General features: G+C 44.9%; 1 protein-coding gene and 1 long non-coding RNA gene across 2 annotated transcripts in view; both read left to right on the top strand.

Moving 5' to 3' along the window:
- LOC135506559 (uncharacterized) overlaps positions 1-2,389 on the top strand; it is a 2,565-nt gene extending 176 nt beyond the window's left edge. Inside the window, exons 1-3 of the long non-coding RNA XR_010450543.1 lie at positions 1-251; positions 1,649-1,775; positions 2,325-2,389. The exon at positions 1-251 is cut by the window's left edge and continues 176 nt beyond it. This is a non-coding gene — a long non-coding RNA (uncharacterized LOC135506559). The remainder of the gene's footprint in view (positions 252-1,648; positions 1,776-2,324) is intronic.
- A 154-nt stretch (positions 2,390-2,543) lies between these two features.
- The window catches only part of LOC135506623 (serine/threonine-protein kinase haspin-like), a 52,072-nt gene continuing 27,115 nt past the window's right edge, over positions 2,544-27,500 (top strand). Inside the window, 4 exon segments of the mRNA XM_064925946.1 lie at positions 2,544-2,552; positions 3,056-3,247; positions 3,644-3,729; positions 24,679-24,741. Coding sequence (XP_064782018.1) covers positions 2,544-2,552; positions 3,056-3,247; positions 3,644-3,729; positions 24,679-24,741 — 350 coding nt within the window.

The raw sequence follows: 27,500 nt of genomic DNA on the forward strand, positions 1-27,500 counted from the left end.
GACAGTCTCGTCCCTAAAGACCGCGTTCCCAGGGACAACCCCCACAGAAGGAAGGTGGGAGGTGCTCCTAAAGAGCGGAGGAGCGTGTCTCGGGAGCGGCCCGCCACCAGTAGGAAGGTGGTGTGAGCGGTGTGAGTGTGAGTCGCTGGGGAAGGAGAGACAGGGCTCCCAACAGCAGAGCAGCACCTCCCCCTGGCCGAGCTGGGGACTGCAGCATCACTGAACTGCTGTCTGCTCAACACACACACGGGGTAGGTGGTATCCACACACACACACACACACCAAAAGGTCAGTAGGTGGTATCCACACACACACACACACACACACCAAAAAGGTCAGTAGGTGGTATCACACACACACACACACACCAAAAGGTCAGTAGGTGGTATCACACACACACACACACACACACCAAAAGGTCAGTAGGTGGTATCCACACACACACACACACCAAAAGGTCAGTAGGTGGTATCCACACACACACACACACCAAAAGGTCAATAGGTAGTATCCAGTCTATCAGACAGTATTATAATGTTCCAGGTATCCAGTCTATCAGACAGTATTATAATGTTCCAGGTATCCAGTCTATCAGACAGTATTATAATGTTCCAGGTATCCAGTCTATCAGACAGTATTATAATGTTCCAGGTATCCAGTCTACCAGACAGTATTATAATGTTCCAGGTATCCAGTCTATCAGACAGTATTATAATGTTCCAGGTATCCAGTCTATCAGACAGTATTATAATGTTCCAGGTATCCAGTCTATCAGACAGTATTATAATGTTCCAGGTATCCAGTCTATCAGACAGTATTATAATGTTCCAGGTATCCAGTCTATCAGACAGTATTATAATGTTCCAGGTATCCAGTCTATCAGGACAGTATTATAATGTTCCAGGTATCCAGTCTATCAGACAGTATTATAATGTTCCAGGTATCCAGTCTATCAGACAGTATTATAATGTTCCAGGTATCCAGTCTATCAGACAGTATTATAATGTTCCAGGTATCCAGTCTACCAGACAGTATTATAATGTTCCAGGTATCCAGTCTATCAGACAGTATTATAATGTTCCAGGTATCCAGTCTATCAGACAGTATTATAATGTTATAATGTTCCAGGTATCCAGTCTATCAGACAGTATTATAATGTTCCAGGTATCCAGTCTATCAGACAGTATTATAATGTTCCAGGTATCCAGTCTAATCAGACAGTATTATAATGTTCCAGGTATCCAGTCTATCAGACAGTATTATAATGTTCCAGGTATCCAGTCTATCAGACAGTATTATAATGTTCCAGGTATCCAGTCTATCAGACAGTATTATAATGTTCCAGGGTATCCAGTCTATCAGACAGTATTATAATGTTCCAGGTATCCAGTCTATCAGACAGTATTATAATGTTCCAGGTATCCAGTCTATCAGACAGTATTATAATGTTCCAGGTATCCAGTCTATCAGACAGTATTATAATGTTCCAGGTATCCAGTCTATCCAGTCAGGTATATCAGACAGTATTATAATGTTCCAGGTATCCAGTCTATCAGACAGTATTATAATGTTCCAGGTATCCAGTCTATCAGACAGTATTATAATGTTCCAGGTATCCAGTCTATCAGACAGTATTATAATGTTCCAGGTAGTATTGGGGACTCCAGTTGGTGGTAACAGACTCCACCTGTCCTCTCTGCTGGTCAACCTCACTCCTGAGACTCACACCTGGAGTCGCCTCAAAGCTGCCCTCTCCCTACACAGGAAGACCAAAGGTACGTCTCTCTCTGTCTCTCTCTGTGTCTGCTTCTCTCTCTGCATGTCTCTCTCTGTGTCTCTGTTTTCTCTCTCTGTCTCTCTCTTTCTCTCTGTGTGTCTCTCTCTGTGTCTCTGTTTCTCTGTCTCTCTCTGTGTGTCTGCTTTCTCTCTCTGTGTCTCTCTGCGTCTCTGTTTCTCTCTCTCTCTCTGCGTCTCTGTCTCTCTCTGTGTCTCTGTTTCTCTGTCTCTGTTTCTCTCTCTGTGTCTCTGTTTCTCTCTCTCTCTGTGTCTGTCTCTCTCTCTCTCTGTGTCTCTGTTTCTCTCTGTGAGTGACCCGAAAGGTACCTCTCTGTTTCTGTATCTGTCTCTCTCTGTCTCGGTCTCTTTGAGAGAGTAAGGGAGACACGGACAGAAAGAGACAGAGAGAGTGTCTGTCTTTGTCTCTCTCTTACTGTCTCTCTTAGTTTCTCTCTCGGTCTCTCTCTCTCTGTGACTGAGTGACCAGTCAGCTGTCATTGTGTTGATGACTGCAGTGTTAAATGGCTTGTTGTTTTTGTCCCCCTCAGCGTTCCTGACTCCGAAGAGGCCTCTCTACCTGCTGTCCTCTCCTGAGGCGGAGCTAGGGTGGGGCTAGAGGCGGGGCTAGAGGTGGAGCTAGGTGATGTCAGTCAAAAACTGTTCTCCACGCCCGCCCACCAAACCTCCGCTCAACGACGGGGGAGCACTCATCTGGCACACACACACACACACACACACACACACACACACGTATAATAAATATACACATGTACTCTGTGTGTTCTCTGTAGAGTGTGTATCTAATGTGTGTGTGTGTGTTCTCTGTAGAGTGTGTATCTAATGTGTGTGTGTGTGTTCTCTGTAGAGTGTGTATCTAATGTGTGTGTGTGTGTTCTCTGTAGAGTGTGTATCTAATGTGTGTGTGTGTGTTCTCTGTAGAGTGTGTATCTAATGTGTGTGTGTGTGTGTGTTCTCTGTAGAGTGTGTATCTAAAGTGTGTGTGTGTGTTCTCTGTAGAGTGTGTATCTAATGTGTGTGTGTTCTCTGTAGTGTGTGTATCTAATGTGTGTGTGTGTGTGTGTGTGTGTTCTCTGTAGAGTGTGTATCTAATGTGTGTGTGTGTGTTCTCTGTAGAGTGTGTATCTAGTGTGTGTGTGTGTGTTCTCTGTAGAGTGTGTATCTAGTGTGTGTGTGTGTTCTCTATAGAGTGTGTATCTAATGTGTGTGTGTGTGTTCTCTGTAAGAGTGTGTATCTAATGTGTGTGTGTGTTCTCTGTAGAGTGTGTATTCGTTAGACGGAGAGCTGTCTGATGACCAGAAGGTGTTTTCGGAGTGTAACCAGACAGGACCTCTGGGCTTCCAGGACTGTCTCCCAGCAGCCAGGATGAAGCTCTGTAGGAAGATCGGAGAGGGGACCTTCGGAGAGGTCTTCAGTACCACCAACACCTCTGGAGACGCCGTCGCTCTCAAGGTAGGAGAGGAACCGATCTGTGGAGATCATTCTGGTCTCTCTCTCTCTCTGTGTCTCTGTCTCTCTCTCTCTCTCTCTCTCTCTCTCTCTGTGTCTCTCTCTCTGTGTCTCTCTCTCTGTGTCTCTCTCTGTCTCTCTCTGTCTCTCTCTGTGTCTCTCTTTGTCTCTCTGTCTGTGTCTCTCTCTGTCTCTCTCTGTCTCTCTCTCTGTGTCTCTCTCTGTCTCTCTCTCTCTCTCTCTCTCTCTCTCTCTGTCTGTGTCTCTCTCTGTGTAGATCATTCCAGTCTTTCTCTCTCTGTGTCTCTCTGTCTCTCTCTCTGTCTCTCTCTCTGTCTCTCTCTGTCTGTGTCTGTCTCTCTCTGTGTGGATCATTCCAGTGTCTCTCTCTCTGTGTAGATTATCCCAGTAGAAGGATGTGACCAGGTGAATGGAGAGGAACAGAAAACCTTTGGAGAAATCCTCCACGAGATAATCATCTCCAAGTACGACCCTAACCTGCTAATATAGACAATACACTGTGCATCTGAGACCCTGACCCTAACCTGCTAATATAGACAATACACTGTGCATCTGAGACCCTAACCCTAACCTGCTAATATAGACAATACACTGTGAATCTGAGACCCTAACCTGCTAATATAGACAATACACTGTGTATCTGAGACCCTAACCTGCTAATATAGACAATACACTGTGCATCTGAGACCCTGACCCTAACCTGCTAATATAGACAATACACTGTGAATCTGAGACCCTAACCTGCTAATATAGACAATACACTGTGTATCTGAGACCCTGACCCTAACCTGCTAATATAGACAATACACTGTGAATCTGAGACCCTGACCCTAACCTGCTAATATAGACAATACACTGTGTATCTGAGACCCTGACCCTAACCTGCTAATATAGACAATACACTGTGAATCTGAGACCCTGACCCTAACCTGCTAATATAGACAATACACTGTGCATCTGAGACCCTGACCCTAACCTGCTAATATAGACAATACACTGTGCATCTGAGACCCTGACCCTAACCTGCTAATATAGACAATACACTGTGTATCTGAGACCCTAACCTGCTAATATAGACAATACACTGTGCATCTGAGACCCTAACCTGCTAATATAGACAATACACTGTGCATCTGAGACCCTGACCCTAACCTGCTAATATAGACAATACACTGTGCATCTGAGACCCTGACCCTAACCTGCTAATATAGACAATACACTGTGAATCTGAGACCCTGACCCTAACCTGCTAATATAGACAATACACTGTGAATCTGAGACCCTAACCTGCTAATATAGACAATACACTGTGAATCTGAGACCCTGACCCTAACCTGCTAATATAGACAATACACTGTGCATCTGAGACCCTAACCTGCTAATATAGACAATACACTGTGAATCTGAGACCCTAACCTGTTAATATAAGACAATACACTGTGTATCTGAGACCCTAACCTGCTAATATAGACAATACACTGTGAATCTGAGACCCTAACCTGCTAATATAGACAATACACTGTGTATCTGAGACCCTGACCCTAACCTGCTAATATAGACAATACACTGTGTATCTGAGACCCTGACCTGCTAATATAGACAATACACTGTGAATCTGAGACCCTAACCTGCTAATATAGACAATACACTGTGAATCTGAGACCCTAACCTGCTAATATAGAAAATACACTGTGAATCTGAGACCCTAACCTGCTAATATAGACAATACACTGTGTATCTGAGACCCTGACCCTAACCTGCTAATATAGACAATACACTGTGCATCTGAGACCCTAACCTGCTAATATAGACAATACACTGTGAATCTGAGACCCTAACCTGCTAATATAGACAATACACTGTGTATCTGAGACCCTAACCTGCTAATATAGACAATACACTGTGCATCTGAGACCCTAACCTGCTAATATAGACAATACACTGTGAATCTGAGACCCTAACCTGCTAATATAGACAATACACTGTGCATCTGAGACCCTAACCTGCTAATATAGACAATACACTGTGAATCTGAGACCCTAACTTGCTAATATAGACAATACACTGTGCATCTGAGACCCTAACCTGCTAATATAGACAATACACTGTGCATCTGAGACCCTAACCTGCTAATATAGACAATACACTGTGTATCTGAGACCCTAACCTGCTAATATAGACAATACACTGTGTATCTGAGACCCTAACCTGCTAATATAGACAATACACTGTGTATCTGAGACCCTAACCTGCTAATATAGACAATACACTGTGCATCTGAGACCCTGACCCTAACCTGCTAATATAGACAATACACTGTGTATCTGAGACCCTAACCTGCTAATATAGACAATACACTGTGAATCTGAGACCCTAACCTGCTAATATAGACAATACACTGTGAATCTGAGACCCTAACCTGCTAATATAGACAATACACTGTGAATCTGAGACCCTAACCTGCTAATATAGACAATACACTGTGCATCTGAGACCCTAACCTGCTAATATAGACAATACACTGTGAATCTGAGACCCTAACCTGCTAATATAGACAATACACTGTGAATCTGAGACCCTAACCTGTTAATATAGACAATACACTGTGAATCTGAGACCCTAACCTGCTAATATAGACAATACACTGTGTATCTGAGACCCTAACCTGCTAATATAGACAATACACTGCATCTGAGACCCTGACCCTAACCTGCTAATATAGACAATACACTGTGTATCTGAGACCCTAACCCTAACCTGCTAATATAGACAATACACTGTGCATCTGAGACCCTAACCTGCTAATATAGAAAATACACTGTGAATCTGAGACCCTAACCTGTTAATATAGACAATACACTGTGTATCTGAGACCCTAACCTGCTAATATAGACAATACACTGTGCATCTGAGACCCTAACCTGCTAATATAGACAATACACTGTGCATCTGAGACCCTAACCTGTTAATATAGACAATACACTGTGTATCTGAGACCCTGACCCTAACCTGCTAATATAGACAATACACTGTGAATCTGAGACCCTAACCTGCTAATATAGACAATACACTGCATCTGAGACCCTGACCCTAACCTGCTAATATAGACAATACACTGTGTATCTGAGACCCTAACCCTAACCTGCTAATATAGACAATACACTGTGAATCTGAGACCAGACCCTAACCTGCTAATATAGACAATACACTGTGCATCTGAGACCCTAACCTGCTAATATAGACAATACACTGTGCATCTGAGACCCTGACCCTAACCTGCTAATATAGACAATACACTGTGCATCTGAGACCCTAACCTGCTAATATAGACAATACACTGTGAATCTGAGACCCTAACCTGCTAATATAGACAATACACTGTGCATCTGAGACCCTAACCTGCTAATATAGACAATACACTGTGAATCTGAGACCCTAACTTGCTAATATAGACAATACACTGTGCATCTGAGACCCTAACCTGCTAATATAGACAATACACTGTGCATCTGAGACCCTAACCTGCTAATATAGACAATACACTGTGTATCTGAGACCCTAACCTGCTAATATAGACAATACACTGTGTATCTGAGACCCTAACCTGCTAATATAGACAATACACTGTGTATCTGAGACCCTAACCTGCTAATATAGACAATACACTGTGCATCTGAGACCCTGACCCTAACCTGCTAATATAGACAATACACTGTGTATCTGAGACCCTAACCTGCTAATATAGACAATACACTGTGAATCTGAGACCCTAACCTGCTAATATAGACAATACACTGTGAATCTGAGACCCTAACCTGCTAATATAGACAATACACTGTGAATCTGAGACCCTAACCTGCTAATATAGACAATACACTGTGCATCTGAGACCCTAACCTGCTAATATAGACAATACACTGTGAATCTGAGACCCTAACCTGCTAATATAGACAATACACTGTGAATCTGAGACCCTAACCTGTTAATATAGACAATACACTGTGAATCTGAGACCCTAACCTGCTAATATAGACAATACACTGTGTATCTGAGACCCTAACCTGCTAATATAGACAATACACTGCATCTGAGACCCTGACCCTAACCTGCTAATATAGACAATACACTGTGTATCTGAGACCCTAACCCTAACCTGCTAATATAGACAATACACTGTGCATCTGAGACCCTAACCTGCTAATATAGAAAATACACTGTGAATCTGAGACCCTAACCTGTTAATATAGACAATACACTGTGTATCTGAGACCCTAACCTGCTAATATAGACAATACACTGTGCATCTGAGACCCTAACCTGCTAATATAGACAATACACTGTGCATCTGAGACCCTAACCTGTTAATATAGACAATACACTGTGTATCTGAGACCCTGACCCTAACCTGCTAATATAGACAATACACTGTGAATCTGAGACCCTAACCTGCTAATATAGACAATACACTGCATCTGAGACCCTGACCCTAACCTGCTAATATAGACAATACACTGTGTATCTGAGACCCTAACCCTAACCTGCTAATATAGACAATACACTGTGAATCTGAGACCAGACCCTAACCTGCTAATATAGACAATACACTGTGCATCTGAGACCCCTAACCTGCTAATATAGACAATACACTGTGCATCTGAGACCCTGACCCTAACCTGCTAATATAGACAATACACTGTGCATCTGAGACCCTGACCCTAACCCGCTAATATAGACAATACACTGTGAATCTGAGACCCTAACCTGCTAATATAGACAATACACTGTGAATCTGAGACCCTAACCTGCTAATATAGACAATACACTGTGAATCTGAGACCCTAACCTGCTAATATAGACAATACACTGTGTATCTGAGACCCTAACCTGCTAATATAGACAAATACACTGTGAATCTGAGACCCTAACCTGCTAATATAGACAATACATTGTGCATCTGAGACCCTGACCCTAACCTGCTAATATAGACAATACACTGTGTATCTGAGACCCTAACCCTAACCTGCTAATATAGACAATACACTGTGAATCTGAGACCCTGACCCTAACCTGCTAATATAGACAATACACTGTGAATCTGAGACCCTAACCTGCTAATATAGACAATACACTGCATCTGAGACCCTGACCCTAACCTGCTAATATAGACAATACACTGTGTATCTGAGACCCTAACCCTAACCTGCTAATATAGACAATACACTGAATCTGAGACCCTAACCTGCTAATATAGACAATACACTGTGAATCTGAGACCCTAACCTGCTAATATAGACAATACACTGTGAATCTGAGACCCTAACCTGCTAATATAGACAATACACTGTGAATCTGAGACCCTAACCTGCTAATATAGACAATACACTGTGTATCTGAGACCCTAACCTGCTAATATAGACAATACACTGTGAATCTGAGACCCTAACCTGCTAATATAGACAATACACTGTGCATCTGAGACCCTGACCCTAACCTGCTAATATAGACAATACACTGTGTATCTGAGACCCTAACCCTAACCTGCTAATATAGACAATACACTGTGAATCTGAGACCCTGACCCTAACCTGCTAATATAGACAATACACTGTGAATCTGAGACCCTAACCTGCTAATATAGACAATACACTGCATCTGAGACCCTGACCCTAACCTGCTAATATAGACAATACACTGTGTATCTGAGACCCTAACCCTAACCTGCTAATATAGACAATACACTGAATCTGAGACCCTAACCTGCTAATATAGACAATACACTGTGTATCTGAGACCCTGACCCTAACCTGCTAATATAGACAATACACTGTGTATCTGAGACCCTAACCTGCTAATATAGACAATACACTGTGAATCTGAGACCCTGACCCCTAACCTGCTAATATAGACAATACACTGTGAATCTGAGACCCTAACCTGCTAATATAGACAATACACTGTGCATCTGAGACCCTAACCTGCTAATATAGACAATACACTGTGAATCTGAGACCCTAACCTGCTAATATAGACAATACACTGTGCATCTGAGACCCTGACCCTAACCTGCTAATATAGACAATACACTGTGCATCTGAGACCCTGACCCTAACCTGCTAATATAGACAATACACTGTGCATCTGAGACCCTGACCCTAACCCGCTAATATAGACAATACACTGTGAATCTGAGACCCTAACCTGCTAATATAGACAATACACTGTGCATCTGAGACCCTGACCCTAACCTGCTAATATAGACAATACACTGTGCATCTGAGACCCTGACCCTAACCTGCTAATATAGACAATACACTGTGCATCTGAGACCCTGACCCTAACCCGCTAATATAGACAATACACTGTGAATCTGAGACCCTAACCTGCTAATATAGACAATACACTGTGCATCTGAGACCCTGACCCTAACCCGCTAATATAGACAATACACTGTGAATATGAGACCCTAACCTGCTAATATAGACAATACACTGTGAATCTGAGACCCTAACCTGCTAATATAGACAACACACTGTGCATCTGAGACCCTAACCTGCTAATATAGACAATACACTGTGAATCTGAGACCCTAACCTGCTAATATAGACAATACACTGTGCATCTGAGACCCTAACCTGCTAATATAGAAAATACACTGTAAATCTGAGACCCTGACCCTAACCTGCTAATATAGACAATACACTGTGTATCTGAGACCCTAACCTGCTAATATAGACAATACACTGTGTATCTGAGACCCTGACCCTAACCTGCTAATATAGACAATACACTGTGAATCTGAGACCCTAACCTGCTAATATAGACAATACACTGTGTATCTGAGACCCTAACCTGCTAATATAGACAATACACTGTGCATCTGAGACCCTAACCTGCTAATATAGACAATACACTGTGCATCTGAGACCCTGACCCTAACCTGCTAATATAGACAATACACTGTGAATCTGAGACCAGAACCTAACCTGGGGCGGCAGGGTAGCCTAGTGGTTAGAGCGTTGGACTAGTAACCGGAATTTTGCAAGTTTGACTCCCCGAGCTGACAAGGTACAAATCTGTCGTTCTGCCCCTGAACAGTTAACCCACTGTTCCTAGGCCGTCATTGAAAATAAGAATTTGTTCTTAACTGACTTGCCTGGTTAAATAAAGGTAAAATAAATAAAAAAATTGTATAGAAAATACAACGATTTTTTGACAGGGGAGGCTATTTGTTAGTCAACGTGTCTAATTAGATACAGTGTATTCAGACCCCCATCTCTGCTGTCAGCATCTCAGCTCTCTTCTGTCAGCATCTCTTCTGTCAGCATCTCTTCTGTCAGCATCTCTTCTGTCAGCATCTCTTCTGTCAGCATCTCTTCTGTCAGCATCTCAGCCTCTCTTCTGTCAGCCTCTCTTCTGTCAGCATCTCTTCTGTCAGCATCTCTTCTGTCAGCATCTCTTCTGTCAGCATCTCTTCTGTCAGCATCTCAGCCTCTCTTCTGTCAGCCTCTTCTGTCAGCATCTCTTCTGTCAGCATCTCTTCTGTCAGCATCTCTTCTGTCAGCATCTCTTCTGTCAGCATCTCTTCTGTCAGCATCTCAGCCTCTCTTCTGTCAGCCTCTCTTCTGTCAGCATCTCTTCTGTCAGCATCTCTTCTGTCAGCATCTCTTCTGTCAGCATCTCTTCTGTCAGCATCTCTTCTGTCAGCATCTCTTCTGTCAGCATCTCAGCCTCTCTTCTGTCAGCCTCTCTTCTGTCAGCATCTCTTCTGTCAGCATCTCTTCTGTCAGCATCTCAGCCTCTCTTCTGTCAGCCTCTCTTCTGTCAGCATCTCAGCTTCTTCTGTCAGCATCTCAGCCTCTCTTCTGTCAGCATCTCAGCCTCTCTTCTGTCAGCATCTCAGCCTCTCTTCTGTCAGCATCTCAGCCTCTCTTCTGTCAGCATCTCAGCCTCTCTTCTGTCAGCATCTCAGCCTCTCTTCTGTCAGCATCTCAGCCTCTCTGTCAGCATCTCAGCATCTCTTCTGTCAGCATCTCAGCATCTCTTCTGTCAGCATCTCAGCCTCTCTTCTGTCAGCATCTCAGCCTCTCTTCTGTCAGCATCTCTTCTGTCAGCATCTCAGCTTCTCTTCTGTCAGCATCTCAGCCTCTCTTCTGTCAGCATCTCAGCTCTCTTCTGTCAGCATCTCAGCATCTCAGCCTCTCTGTCAGCTCTCAGCATCTCTTCTCAGTCAGCCTCTGTTCATCTCAGCATCTCTTCTGTCAGCATCTCAGCCTCTGTTCTGTCAGCATCTCTTCTGTCAGCATCTCAGCCTCTGTTCTGTCAGCATCTCTTCTGTCAGCATCTCAGCCTCTGTTCTGTCAGCATCTCTTCTGTCAGCATCTCAGCCTCTGTTCTGTCAGCATCTCAGCCTCTGTTCTCAGCATCTCAGCCTCTCTTCTGTCAGCATCTCTTCAGTCAGCATCTCAGCTTCTGTTCTGTCAGCATCTCAGCCTCTGTTCTGTCAGCATCTCTTCTGTCAGCATCTCAGCCTCTGTTCTGTCAGCATCTCAGCCTCTGTTCTGTCAGCATCAGCATCTCTGTTCTGCATCTCAGCATCTGTTCTGTCAGCATCTCAGCCTCTGTTCTGTCAGCATCTCAGCCTCTGTTCTGTCAGCATCTCTTCTGTCAGCATCTCAGCTTCTGTTCTGTCAGCATCTCAGCCTCTGTTCTGTCAGCATCTCTTCTGTTCTGTCAGCATCTCAGCCTCTGTTCTGTCAGCATCTCTTCTGTCAGCATCTCTCTTCTGTCAGCATCTCAGCTTCTGTTCTGTCAGCATCTCTTCTCTCAGTTCTGTCAGCATCAGCCTCTGTTCTGTCAGCATCTTCTGTTCAGCATCTCTTCTGTCAGCATCTCAGCTTCTGTTCTGTCAGCATCTCAGCCTCTGTTCTGTCAGCATCTCTTCTGTCAGCATCTCAGCCTCTGTTCTGTCAGCATCTCTTCTGTCAGCATCTCAGCTTCTGTTCTGTCAGCATCTCAGCTTCTCTGTTCTGTCAGCATCTCTTCTGTCAGCATCTCAGCCTTCTGTTCTGTCAGCATCTCTTCTGTGTCAGCATCTCTTCTGTCAGCATCTCAGCTTCTCTTCTGTCAGCATCTCAGCTTCTCTTCTGTCAGCAGCTTCTCTTCTGTCAGCATCTCAGCCTTCTGTTCTGTCAGCATCTCTTCTGTCAGCATCTCAGCTTCTCTTCTGTCAGCATCTCAGCTTCTGTTCTGTCAGCATCTCAGCTTCTCTTCTGTCAGCATCTCAGCTTCTCTTCTGTCAGCATCTCAGCTTCTCTTCTGTCATCTCTTCTGTCAGCATCTCAGCTTCTCTTCTGTCAGCATCTCAGCTTCTGTTCTGTCAGCATCTCTTCTGTCAGCATCTCAGCTTCTCTTCTGTCAGCATCTCAGCATCTCTCTTCTGTCAGCATCTCAGCTTCTGTTCTGTCAGCATCTCAGCTGTCAGCATCTCAGCTTCTCTTCTGTCAGCATCTCAGCTTCTCTTCTGTCAGCATCTCAGCTTCTGTTCTGTCAGCATCTCAGCTTCTCTTCTGTCAGCATCTCTTCTGTCAGCATCTCAGCTTCTCTTCTGTCAGCATCTCTTCTGTTCTGTCAGCATCTCAGCTTCTGTTCTGTCAGCATCTCAGCTTCTCAGCTTCTGTTCTGTCAGCATCTCAGCTTCTCTTCTGTCAGCATCTCAGCTTCTGTTCTGTCAGCATCTCAGCTCTTCTGTTCTGTCAGCATCTCTTCTGTCAGCATCTCAGCCTCTGTTCTGTCAGCATCTCTTCTGTCAGCATCTCAGCTCTCTTCTGTCAGCATCTCAGCTTCTCTTCTGTCAGCATCTCTTCTGTCAGCATCTCAGCTTCTCTTCTGTCAGCATCTCAGCCTCTCTTCTGTCAGCATCTCTTCTGTCAGCATCTCAGCTCTGTTCTGTCAGCATCTCATCTGTCAGCATCTCTTCTGTCAGCATCTCAGCCTCTGTTCTGTCAGCATCTCTTCTGTCTGTTCTGTCAGCATCTCTTCTGTCAGCATCTCAGCTTCTGTTCTGTCAGCATCTCAGCCTCTGTTCTGTCAGCATCTCAGCCTCTGTTCTGTCAGCATCTCAGCCTCTGTTCTGTCAGCATCTCTTCTGTCAGCATCTCTCTGTTCTGTCAGCATCTCTTCTGTCAGCATCTCAGCTTCTGTTCTGTCAGCATCTCAGCCTCTGTTCTGTCAGCATCTCTTCTGTCAGCATCTCAGCTTCTGTTCTGTCAGCATCTCAGCCTCTGTTCTGTCAGCATCTGTCAGCTTCTCTTCTGTCAGCATCTCAGCTTCTGTTCTGTCAGCATCTCAGCCTCTGTTCTGTCAGCATCTCAGCCTCTCTTCTGTCAGCATCTCTTCTGTCAGCATCTCAGCTTCTGTTCTGTCAGCATCTCAGCCTCTGTTCTGTCAGCATCTCTTCTGTCAGCATCTCAGCCTCTGTTCTGTCAGCATCTCTTCTGTCAGCATCTCTGTCAGCATCTCAGCTTCTGTTCTGTCAGCATCTCTTCTGTCAGCATCTCAGCCTCTGTTCTGTCAGCATCTCTTCTGTCAGCATCTCAGCTTCTGTTCTGTCAGCATCTCAGCCTCTGTTCTGTCAGCATCTCTTCTGTCAGCATCTCAGCCTCTGTTCTGTCAGCATCTCTTCTGTCAGCATCTCTTCTGTCAGCATCTCAGCTTCTGTTCTGTCATCTCTTCTGTCAGCATCTCAGCTTCTCTTCTGTCAGCATCTCAGCTTCTGTTCTGTCAGCATCTCTTCTGTCAGCATCTCAGCTTCTCTTCTGTCAGCATCTCAGCTCTGTCAGCATCTCAGCTTCTCTTCTGTCAGCATCTCAGCCTCTCTTCTGTCAGCATCTCTTCTGTCAGCATCTCAGCTTCTGTTCTGTCAGCATCTCAGCTTCTGTTCTGTCAGCATCTCTTCTGTCAGCATCTCAGCTTCTCTTCTGTCAGCATCTCAGCTTCTCAGCATCTCTTCTGTCAGCATCTCAGCTTCTGTTCTGTCAGCATCTCAGCTTCTGTTCTGTCAGCATCTCTTCTGTCAGCATCATCTGTTCTGTCAGCATCTCAGTTCTGTCAGCATCTCAGCTTCTGTTCTGTCAGCATCTCAGCTTCTGTTCTGTCAGCATCTCTTCTGTCAGCATCTCAGCTTCTGTTCTGTCAGCATCTCAGCTTCTGTTCTGTCAGCATCTCTTCTGTCAGCATCTCAGCTTCTGTTCTGTCAGCATCTCTTCTGTCAGCATCAGCTTCTGTTCTGTCAGCATCTCTTCTGTCAGCATCTGTCAGCATCTCTTCTGTTCTGTCAGCATCTCAGCTTCTGTTCTGTCAGCATCTCAGCATCTCTTCTGTCAGCATCTCAGCTTCTGTTCTGTCAGCATCTCAGCTTCTCTTCTGTCAGCATCTCAGCCTCTCTTCTGTCAGCATCTCTTCTGTCAGCATCTCGGCTTCTGTTCTGTCAGCATCTCGGCTTCTGTTCTGTCAGCATCTTCTGTTCTGTCAGCATCTTCTGTTCTGTCAGCATCTTCTGTTCTGTCAGCATCTTCTGTTCTGTCAGCATCTTCTGTTCTGTCAGCTTCTCTACTGTCAGCATCTTCTGTTCTGTCAGCATCTCATCTTCTGTTCTGTCAACATCTCAGCATCTCTTCTGTCATTACTTGTTGTCCTAGAATACTAAATCAACCCGTGCTCACCAGAAACATGTCATAGATCCACAGAAGGAATCTTCAGTCTTGTTGACATCGGTCAAGTTTTCTGTCATCTTCTTTCACGGAGAGAAAATGCAAGAACCAAAATAAAGAAGACCAAATGTCCCATTTAAACCGTCCCCGGGATATAACTGTAGGGAGTCTAGTGTATTCTAATGGTGTTATATATAGATATCCCCCCCTGTCGGGGATATAACTGTAGGGAGTGTAGTGTATTCTAATGGTGTTATATATAGATAAACCCCCCCAGGGATATAACTGTAGGGAGTCTAGTGTATTCTAATGGTGTTATATATAGATCCCCCCCCCCAGGGATATAACTGTAGGGAGTCTAGTGTATTCTAATGGTGTTATATAGATAAACCCCCCAGGGATATAACTGTAGGGAGTCTAGTGTATTCTAATGGTGTTATATATAGATAACCCCCCCCCCCAGGGATATAACTGTAGGGAGTCTAGTGTATTCTAATGGTGTTATATATAGATAAACCCCCCCAGGGGATATAACTGTAGGGAGTCTAGTGTATTCTAATGGTGTTATATATAGATAAACCCCCCCCCAGGGATATAACTGTAGGGGAGTCTAGTGTATTCTAATGGTGTTATATATAGATAAACCCCCCCCCCAGGGATATAACTAGGGAGTCTAGTGTATTCTAATGGTGTTATATATAGATAACCCCCCCCCCCCCCCCCCCCCAGGGATATAACTAGGGTAGTCTAGTGTATTCTAATGGTGTTATATATTCAGGGATATAATGGTGTGTATTCTAATGGTGTTATATATAGATAACCCCCCCCCAGGGATATAACTGTAGGGAGTCTAGTGTATTCTAATGGTGTTATATATAGATAACCCCCCCCCAGGGATATAACTGTAGGGAGTCTAGTGTATTCTAATGGTGTTATATATAGATAAACCCCCCTGGGATATAACTGTAGGGAGTCTAGTGTATTCTAATGGTGTTATATATAGATAACCCCCCCAGGGATATAACTGTAGGGAGTCTAGTGTATTCTAATGGTGTTATATATAGATAAACCCCCCAGGGATATAACTGTAGGGAGTCTAGTGTATTCTAATGGTGTTATATATAGATAAACCCCCCCAGGGATATAACTAGTGTATTCTAATGGTGTTATATATAGAGGGGATATAACTAGGGAGTCTAGTGTATTCTAATGGTGTTATATATAGATAAACCCCCCAGGGATATAACTGTAGGGAGTCTAGTGTATTCTAATGGTGTTATATATAGATAAACCCCCCCTGGGATATAACTGTAGGGAGTCTAGTGTATTCTAATGGTGTTATATATAGATAACCCCCCCCTGGGATATAACTGTAGGGAGTCTAGTGTATTCTAATGGTGTTATATATAGATAACCCCCCCCTGGGATATAACTGTAGGGAGTCTAGTGTATTCTAATGGTGTTATATATAGATAAACCCCCCCAGGGATATAACTGTAGGGAGTCTAGTGTATTCTAATGGTGTTATATATAGATAAACCCCCCCCCCAGGGATATAACTGTAGGGAGTCTAGTGTATTCTAATGGTGTTATATATAGATAACCCCCCCAGGGATATAACTGTAGGGAGTCTAGTGTATTCTAATGGTGTTATATATAGATACTCCCCCCTGGGATATAACTGTAGGGAGTCTAGTGTATTCTAATGGTGTTATATATAGATACCCCCCCCCCCTGGGATATAACTGTAGGGAGTCTAGTGTATTCTAATGGTGTTATATATAGATAACCCCCCCAGGGATATAACTGTAGGGAGTCTAGTGTATTCTAATGGTGTTATATATAGATAACCCCCCCCCAGGGATATAACTGTAGGGAGTCTAGTGTATTCTAAACCCCCCTGGGATATAATGAGTCTGTGTATTCTAATGGTGTTATATATAGATAAACCCCCCCAGGGATATAACTGTAGGGAGTCTAGTGTATTCTAATGGTGTTATATATAGATAAACCCCCCCAGGGATATAACTGTAGGGAGTCTAGTGTATTCTAATGGTGTTATATATAGATAACCCCCCAGGGATATAACTGTAGGGAGTCCCCCCAGGGATATAACTGTAGGGAGTCTAGTGTATTCCACCCCCCCCCCCAGGGATATAACTGTAGGGAGTCTAGTGTATTCTAATGGTGTTATATATAGATAACCCCCCCCCAGGGATATAACTGTAGGGAGTCTAGTGTATTCTAATGGTGTTATATATAGATAACCCCCCCCCAGGGATATAACTGTAGGGAGTCTAGTGTATTCTAATGGTGTTATATATAGATAACCCCCCCCCCCCCCCCCCCAGGGATATAACTGTAGGGAGTCTAGTGTATTCTAATGGTGTTATATATAGATAACCCCCCCCCAGGGATATAACTGTAGGGAGTCTAGTGTATTCTAATGGTGTTATATATAGATACCCCCCCCCCCCCCCCAGGGATATAACTGTAGGGAGTCTAGTGTATTCTAATGGTGTTATATATAGATAACCCCCCCCCCCAGGGATATAACTGTAGGGAGTCTAGTGTATTCTAATGGTGTTATATATAGATACCCCCCTGGGATATAACTGTAGGGAGTCTAGTGTATTCTAATGGTGTTATATATAGATAACCCCCCCCCAGGGATATAACTGTAGGGGAGTCTAGTGTATTCTAATGGTGTTATATATAGATAAACCCCCCCCAGGGATATAACTGTAGGGAGTCTAGTGTATTCTAATGGTGTTATATATAGATAAACCCCCCCCCCCCCCCAGGGATATAACTGTAGGGAGTCTAGTGTATTCTAATGGTGTTATATATAGATAAACCCCCCCCCAGGGGATATAACTGTAGGGAGTCTAGTGTATTCTAATGGTGTTATATATAGATAACCCCCCCCCCCAGGGATATAACTGTAGGGAGTCTAGTGTATTCTAATGGTGTTATATATAGATAACCCCCCCCCCCAGGGATATAACTGTAGGGAGTCTAGTGTATTCTAATGGTGTTATATATAGATAACCCCCCCCCCCCCAGGGATATAACTGTAGGGAGTCTAGTGTATTCTAATGGTGTTATATATAGATAACCCCCCCCCCCCAGGGATATAACTGTAGGGAGTCTAGTGTATTCTAATGGTGTTATATATAGATAACCCCCCCCCCCTGGGATATAACTGTAGGGAGTCTAGTGTATTCTAATGGTGTTATATATAGATAACCCCCCCAGGGATATAACTGTAGGGAGTCTAGTGTATTCTAATGGTGTTATATATAGATACTCCCCCCCCCCCCAGGGATATAACTGTAGGGAGTCTAGTGTATTCTAATGGTGTTATATATAGATAACCCCCCCCCCCAGGGATATAACTGTAGGGAGTCTAGTGTATTCTAATGGTGTTATATATAGATAACCCCCCCCCCCCCCCAGGGATATAACTGTAGGGAGTCTAGTGTATTCTAATGGTGTTATATATAGATAACCCCCCAGGGATATAACTAGGGATATATATATAGATAGGGATATAACTGTAGGGAGTCTAGTGTATTCTAATGGTGTTATATATAGATAAAACCCCCCTGGGATATAACTGTAGGGAGTCTAGTGTATTCTAATGGTGTTATATATAGATAACCCCCCCCCCCCCCCCCCAGGGATATAACTGTAGGGAGTCTAGTGTATTCTAATGGTGTTATATATAGATAACCCCCCCCCCCAGGGATATAACTGTAGGGAGTCTAGTGTATTCCCCCCCCCCCAGGGATATAACTGTAGGGAGTCTAGTGTATTCTAATGGTGTTATATATAGATAACCCCCCCCCCCAGGGATATAACTGTAGGGAGTCTAGTGTATTCTAATGGTGTTATATATAGATAACCCCCCCCCCCAGGGATATAACTGTAGGGGAGTCTAGTGTATTCTAATGGTGTTATATATAGATAAACCCCCCCCCCCCCCAGGGATATAACTGTAGGGAGTCTAGTGTATTCTAATGGTGTTATATATAGATAACCCCCCCCCCCAGGGATATAACTGTAGGGAGTCTAGTGTATTCTAATGGTGTTATATATAGATAACCCCCCCAGGGATATAATAGGGAGTCCCCCCCCCCCAGGGATATAACTGTAGGGAGTCTAGTGTATTCTAATGGTGTTATATATAGATATAACTGTAGGGAGTCTAGTGTATTCTAATGGTGTTATATATAGATAACCCCCCCAGGGATATAACTGTAGGGAGTCTAGTGTATTCTAATGGTGTTATATATAGATAACCCCCAGGGGATATAGCCCCAGGGATATAACTGTAGGGAGTCTAGTGTATTCTAATGGTGTTATATATAGATAACCCCCCCCCAGGGATATAACTGTAGGGAGTCTAGTGTATTCTAATGGTGTTATATATAGATAACCCCCCCCCCAGGGATATAACTGTAGGGAGTCTAGTGTATTCTAATGGTGTTATATATAGATAACCCCCCCCCCCAGGGATATAACTGTAGGGAGTCTAGTGTATTCTAATGGTGTTATATATAGATAAACCCCCCAGGGATATAACTGTAGGGAGTCTAGTGTATTCTAATGGTGTTATATATAGATAACCCCCTGGGATATAACTGTAGGGAGTCTAGTGTATTCCCCCCCCCCCAGGGATATAACTGTAGGGAGTCTAGTGTATTCTAATGGTGTTATATATAGATAACCCCCCCCCCCAGGGATATAACTGTAGGGAGTCTAGTGTATTCTAATGGTGTTATATATAGATAAACCCCCCCCAGGGATATAACTGTAGGGAGTCTAGTGTATTCTAATGGTGTTATATATAGATATTCTAATGGTGTTATATAAACCCCCCTGGGATATAACTGTAGGGAGTCTAGTGTATTCTAATGGTGTTATATATAGATAACCCCCCCCCCAGGGATATAACTGTAGGGAGTCTAGTGTATTCTAATGGTGTTATATATAGATAAACCCCCCCCCCCCAGGGATATAACTGTAGGGAGTCTAGTGTATTCTAATGGTGTTATATATAGATAAACCCCCCTGGGATATAACTGTAGGGAGTCTAGTGTATTCTAATGGTGTTATATATAGATAAACCCCCCAGGGATATAACTGTAGGGAGTCTAGTGTATTCTAATGGTGTTATATATAGATAACCCCCCCCCAGGGATATAACTGTAGGGAGTCTAGTGTATTCTAATGGTGTTATATATAGATAAACCCCCCCCAGGGATATAACTGTAGGGAGTCTAGTGTATTCTAATGGTGTTATATATAGATAACCCCCCCCCCCAGGGATATAACTAGGGAGTCTAGTGTATTCTAATGGTGTTATATATAGATAATTCCCCCCAGGGATATAACTGTAGGGAGTCTAGTGTATTCTAATGGTGTTATATATAGATAACCCCCCCCCCAGGGATATAACTGTAGGGAGTCTAGTGTATTCTAATGGTGTTATATATAGATAACCCCCCCAGGGATATAACTGTAGGGAGTCTAGTGTATTCTAATGGTGTTATATATAGATAACCCCCCCCCCAGGGATATAACTGTAGGGAGTCTAGTGTATTCTAATGGTGTTATATATAGATAAACCCCCCCAGGGATATAACTGTAGGGAGTCTAGTGTATTCTAATGGTGTTATATATAGATAACCCCCCCCCAGGGATATAACTGTAGGAGTCTAGTGTATTCTAATGGTGTTATATATAGATAACCCCCCCAGGGATATAACTGTAGGGAGTCTAGTGTATTCTAATGGTGTTATATATAGATAACCCCCCCCCCCAGGGATATAACTGTAGGGAGTCTAGTGTATTCTAATGGTGTTATATATAGATAACCCCCAGGGATATAACTGTAGGGGGAGTCTAGTGTATTCCCCCCCCCCCCCCAGGGATATAACTGTAGGGAGTCTAGTGTATTCTAATGGTGTTATATATAGATAACCCCCCCCCCCCCCCCCCAGGGATATAACTGTAGGGAGTCTAGTGTATTCTAAGGGATATAACTGTAGGGAGTCTAGTGTATTCTAATGGTGTTATATATAGATAACCCCCCCCCCCCAGGGATATAACTGTAGGGAGTCTAGTGTATTCTAATGGTGTTATATATAGATAACCCCCCCCCAGGGGATATAACCAGGGATATAACTGTAGGGAGTCTAGTGTATTCTAATGGTGTTATATATAGATAACCCCCCCCCTAATGGGGATATAACTGTAGGGAGTCTAGTGTATTCTAATGGTGTTATATATAGATAAACCCCCCCCCAGGGATATAACTGTAGGGAGTCTAGTGTATTCTAATGGTGTTATATATAGATAACCCCCCCCCCCAGGGATATAACTAGGGAGTCTAGTGTATTCTAATGGTGTTATATATAGATAACCCCCCCCCAGGGATATAACTGTAGGGAGTCTAGTGTATTCTAATGGTGTTATATATAGATAACCCCCCCCCCCCCCCAGGGATATAACTAGGGAGTCTAGTGTATTCTAATGGTGTTATATATAGATAACCCCCCCCCCCCCCCCCAGGGATATAACTGGGGAGTCTAGTGTATTCTAATGGTGTTATATATAGATAACCCCCCCCCCCCCCCAGGGATATAACTAGGGAGTCTAGTGTATTCTAATGGTGTTATATATAGATAAACCCCCAGGGATATAACTGTAGGGAGTCTAGTGTATTCTAATGGTGTTATATATAGATAACCCCCCCAGGGATATAACTGTAGGGAGTCTAGTGTATTCTAATGGTGTTATATATAGATAACCCCCCCCCCCCCCCCAGGGATATAACTGTAGGGAGTCCAGGGATATAACTAGGGAGTCTAGTGTATTCTAATGGTGTTATATATAGATAACCCCCCCCCCCCAGGGATATAACTGTAGGGAGTCTAGTGTATTCTAATGGTGTTATATATAGATAGCCCCCCCCCCCCCGGGGATATAACTGTAGGGAGTCTAGTGTATTCTAATGGTGTTATATATAGATAACCCCCCCCCCCAGGGATATAACTAGGGAGTCTAGTGTATTCTAATGGTGTTATATATAGATAACCCCCCCGGGGATATAACTGTAGGGAGTCTAGTGTATTCTAATGGTGTTATATATAGATAACCCCCCCCCAGGGATATAACTAGGGAGTCTAGTGTATTCTAATGGTGTTATATATAGATAACCCCCCCCCCCCCCCCCAGGGATATAACTAGGGAGTCTAGTGTATTCTAATGGTGTTATATATAGATAGGGAGTCTAGTGTATTCCCCCCCCCCAGGGATATAACTAGGGAGTCTAGTGTATTCTAATGGTGTTATATATAGATAAACCCCCCGGGGGATATAACTGTAGGGAGTCTAGTGTATTCTAATGGTGTTATATATAGATAACCCCCCAGGGATATAACTGTAGGGAGTCTAGTGTATTCTAATGGTGTTATATAGATAGATAACTAGGGAGTCCCCCCCCAGGGATATAACTAGGGAGTCTAGTGTATTCTAATGGTGTTATATATAGATAACCCCCCCAAGGGATATAACTGTAGGGAGTCTAGTGTATTCCCCCCCCCCCCCCAGGGATATAACTGTAGGGAGTCTAGTGTATTCTAATGGTGTTATATATAGATAACTAGGGAGTCTAGTGTATTCCCCCCCCCCCCCCCCAGGGATATAACTGTAGGGAGTCTAGTGTATTCTAATGGTGTTATATATAGATAACCCCCCCCCCCAGGGATATAACTAGGGAGTCTAGTGTATTCTAATGGTGTTATATATAGATAACCCCCCCCCCCCCAGGGATATAACTAGGGAGTCTAGTGTATTCTAATGGTGTTATATATAGATAACCCCCCCAGGGATATAACTGTAGGGAGTCTAGTGTATTCTAATGGTGTTATATATAGATAACCCCCCAGGGATATAACTGTAGGGAGTCTAGTGTATTCTAATGGTGTTATATATAGATAACCCCCCCCCCCCCCCCAGGGATATAACTGTAGGGAGTCTAGTGTATTCTAATGGTGTTTATATATAGATAAACCCCCCAGGGATATAACTGTAGGGAGTCTAGTGTATTCTAATGGTGTTATATATAGATAACCCCCCCCCCAGGGATATAACTGTAGGGAGTCTAGTGTATTCTAATGGTGTTATATATAGATAAACCCCCCCCAGGGATATAACTGTAGGGAGTCTAGTGTATTCTAATGGTGTTATATATAGATAACCCCCCAGGATATAACTGTAGGGAGTCCCCCCCCCCCCAGGGATATAACTGTAGGGAGTCTAGTGTATTCTAATGGTGTTATATATAGATAAACCCCCCCAGGGATATAACTGTAGGGAGTCTAGTGTATTCTAATGGTGTTATATATAGATAACCCCCCAGGGATATAACTAGGGAGTCTAGTGTATTCTAATGGTGTTATATATAGATAACCCCCGGGATATAACTGTAGGGGAGTCTAGTGTATTCCCCCCCCCCCCGGGGATATAACTGTAGGGAGTCTAGTGTATTCTAATGGTGTTATATATAGATAACCCCCCCCCCAGGGATATAACTGTAGGGAGTCTAGTGTATTCTAATGGTGTTATATATAGATAACCCCCCCCCAGGGGATATAACTGTAGGGAGTCTAGTGTATTCTAATGGTGTTATATATAGATAACCCCCCCCCGGGGATATAACTGTAGGGAGTCTAGTGTATTCTAATGGTGTTATATATAGATAACCCCCCCCCCCAGGGATATAACTGTAGGGAGTCTAGTGTATTCTAATGGTGTTATATATAGATATAACTGTAGGGAGTCTAGTGTATTCCCCCCCGGGGATATAACTGTAGGGAGTCTAGTGTATTCTAATGGTGTTATATATAGATAAACTGTAGGGAGTCCCCCCCAGGGATATAACTGTAGGGAGTCTAGTGTATTCTAATGGTGTTATATATAGATAACCCCCCCCCCCCCCCCCCCCAGGGATATAACTGTAGGGAGTCTAGTGTATTCTAATGGTGTTATATATAGATAAACCCCCCCGGGGATATAACTGTAGGGAGTCTAGTGTATTCTAATGGTGTTATATATAGATAAACCCCCCCCCCTGGGATATAACTGTAGGGAGTCTAGTGTATTCTAATGGTGTTATATATAGATAACCCCCCCAGGGATATAACTGTAGGGAGTCTAGTGTATTCTAATGGTGTTATATATAGATAAACCCCCCCCCCGGGGATATAACTGTAGGGAGTCTAGTGTATTCTAATGGTGTTATATATAGATAAACCCCCCAGGGATATAACTGTAGGGAGTCTAGTGTATTCTAATGGTGTTATATATAGATAACCCCCCAGGGATATAACTGTAGGGAGTCTGGTGTATTCTAATGTGTCTGTACTAATGGTGTCTGTCTGTACTAATGGTGTCTGTCTGTACTAATGGTGTCTGTCTGTACTAATGGTGTCTGTGTGTACTAATGGTGTCTGTCTGTACTAATGGTGTCTGTCTGTACTAATGGTGTCTGTCTGTACTAACGGTGTCTGTCTGTACTAACGGTGTCTGTCTGTACTAACGGTGTCTGTCTGTACTAACGGTGTCTGTCTGTACTAATGGTGTCTGTCTGTACTAATGGTGTCTGTCTGTACTAATGGTGTCTGTGTGTCTCAGGGAGCTGAGCAGTCTAAAGGAGAAGAAACGCAACCAGACCACTGGCTTCATCGGACTGAAGGAGTAAATATGCTGTCTGTCTCTCTGTCGCTGTCTGTCTCTCTGTCGCTGTCTGTCTCTCTGTCGCTGTCTGTCTCTCTGTCGCCGTCTGTCTCTCTCTGTCGCTGTCTGTCTCTCTCTGTCGCTGTCGGTCTCTCTCTGTCGCTGTCGGTCTCTCTGTCGCCGTCTGTCTCTCTCTGTCGCCGTCTGTCTCTCTCTGTCGCCGTCTGTCTCTCTCTGTCGCTGTCTGTCTCTCTCTGTCGCTGTCTGTCTCTCTCTGTCGCTGTCTGTCTCTCTCTGTCGCTGTCTGTCTCTCTCTGTCGCTGTCTGTCTCTCTCTGTCGCTGTCTGTCTCTCTCTGTCGCTGTCTGTCTCTCTCTGTCGCTGTCTGTCTCTGTCGCCGTCTGTCTCTCTCTGTCGCTGTCTGTCTCTCTCTGTCGCCGTCTGTCTCTCTCTGTCGCTGTCTGTCTCTCTCTGTCGCTGTCTGTCTCTCTCTGTCGCTGTCTGTCTCTCTCTGTCGCTGTCTGTCTCTCTCTGTCGCTGTCTGTCTCTCTCTGTCGCTGTCTGTCTCTCTCTGTCGCTGTCTGTCTCTGTCGCCGTCTGTCTCTCTCTGTCGCTGTCTGTCTCTCTCTGTCGCTGTCTGTCTCTCTCTGTCGCCGTCTGTCTCTCTGTCGCCGTCTGTCTCTCTGTCGCCGTCTGTCTCTCTGTCGCTGTCTGTCTCTCTCTGTCGCTGTCTGTCTCTCTCTGTCGCTGTCTGTCTCTCTCTGTCGCTGTCTGTCTCTCTCTGTCGCTGTCTGTCTCTCTCTGTCGCTGTCTGTCTCTCTCTGTCGCCGTCTGTCTCTCTCTGTCGCCGTCTGTCTCTCTGTCGCCGTCTGTCTCTCTGTCGCTGTCTGTCTCTCTGTCGCTGTCTGTCTCTCTGTCGCTGTCTGTCTCTCTGTCGCTGTCTGTCTCTCTGTCGCTGTCTGTCTCTCTGTCGCCGTCTGTCTCTCTCTGTCGCCGTCTGTCTCTCTCTGTCGCCGTCTGTCTCTCTCTGTCGCCGTCTGTCTCTCTCTGTCGCCGTCTGTCTCTCTCTGTCGCCGTCTGTCTCTCTCTGTCGCCGTCTGTCTCTCTCTGTCGCCGTCTGTCTCTCTCTGTCGCCGTCTGTCTCTCTCTGTCGCCGTCTGTCTCTCTCTGTCGCCGTCTGTCTCTCTGTCGCCGTCTGTCTCTCTCTGTCGCCGTCTGTCTCTCTCTGTCGCCGTCTGTCTCTCTCTGTCGCCGTCTGTCTCTCTCTGTCGCCGTCTGTCTCTCTCTGTCGCCGTCTGTCTCTCTGTCGCCGTCTGTCTCTCTGTCGCCGTCTGTCTCTCTCTGTCGCCGTCTGTCTCTCTCTGTCGCCGTCTGTCTCTCTCTGTCGCCGTCTGTCTCTCTCTCTGTCGCGTCTGTCTCTCTCTGTCGCCGTCTGTCTCTCTCTGTCGCCGTCTGTCTCTCTCTGTCGCCGTCTGTCTCTCTCTGTCGCCGTCTGTCTCTCTCTGTCGCCGTCTGTCTCTCTCTGTCGCCGTCTGTCTCTCTCTGTCGCCGTCTGTCTCTCTCTGTCGCCGTCTGTCTCTCTCTGTCGCCGTCTGTCTCTCTCTGTCGCCGTCTGTCTCTCTGTGTCTCTCTCTGTCGCCGTCTGTCTGTCTCTCTCTGTCGCCGTCTGTCTCTCTCTGTCGCCGTCTGTCTCTCTCTGTCTCTCTGTCGCTGTCTGTCTCTCTCTCTCTCTGTGTCTCTCTCTGTCGCCGTCTGTCTCTCTGTCTCTCTGTCGCTGTCTGTCTCTCTCTCTCTCTGTGTCTCTCTCTGTCGCCGTCTGTCTCTCTCTGTCGCCGTCTGTCTCTCTCTGTCGCCGTCTGTCTCTCTGTCGCCGTCTGTCTCTCTGTCGCCGTCTGTCTCTCTGTCGCCGTCTGTCACTCTGTCGCCGTCTGTCTATCTGTCGCCGTCTGTCTCTCTCTGTCGCCGTCTGTCTCTCTCTGTCGCCGTCTGTCTCTCTCTGTCGCCGTCTGTCGCCGTCTGTCTCTCTCTGTCGCCCGTCTCTCTCTCTGTCGCCGTCTGTCTCTCTCTGTCGCCGTCTGTCTCTCTGTCTCTCTGTCGCTGTCTGTCTCTCTCTCTCTCTGTGTCTCTCTCTGTCGCCGTCTGTCTCTCTCTGTCGCCGTCTGTCTCTCTCTGTCGCCGTCTGTCTCTCTGTCGCCGTCTGTCTCTCTGTCGCCGTCTGTCTCTCTGTCGCCGTCTGTCTCTCTGTCGCCGTCTGTCACTCTGTCGCCGTCTGTCTATCTGTCGCCGTCTGTCTCTCTGTCGCCGTCTGTCTCTCTCTCTGTCTCTCTGTCTGTCTCTCTCTGTCTGCCTCTCTCTGTCTGTCGCTGTCTGTCTCTCTCTGTCTCTGTCTCTCTCTCTCTGTCTCTCTGTCGCTGTCTGTCTCTCTCTGTCGCCGTCTGTCTCTCTCTGTCGCCGTCTGTCTGTCTCTCTCTGTCGCCGTCTGTCTGTCTGTCTCTCTGTCGCCGTCTGTCTCTCTCTGTCGCCGTCTGTCTCTCTGTCGCCGTCTGTCTCTCTCTGTCGCCGTCTGTCTCTCTCTGTCGCCGTCTCTCTCTCTGTCGCCGTCTGTCTCTCTCTGTCGCCGTCTGTCTCTCTCTGTCGCCGTCTGTCTCTCTCTGTCGCCGTCTGTCTCTCTCTGTCGCCGTCTGTCTCTCTCTGTCGCCGTCTGTCTCTCGTCGTCTGTCTCTCTCTGTCGCCGTCTGTCTCTCTCTGTCGCCGTCTGTCTCTCTCTGTCGCCGTCTGTCT

Source organism: Oncorhynchus masou, chromosome 20 (genome assembly GCF_036934945.1).
Source record: "Oncorhynchus masou masou isolate Uvic2021 chromosome 20, UVic_Omas_1.1, whole genome shotgun sequence".
Taxonomy (NCBI): domain Eukaryota; kingdom Metazoa; phylum Chordata; class Actinopteri; order Salmoniformes; family Salmonidae; genus Oncorhynchus; species Oncorhynchus masou.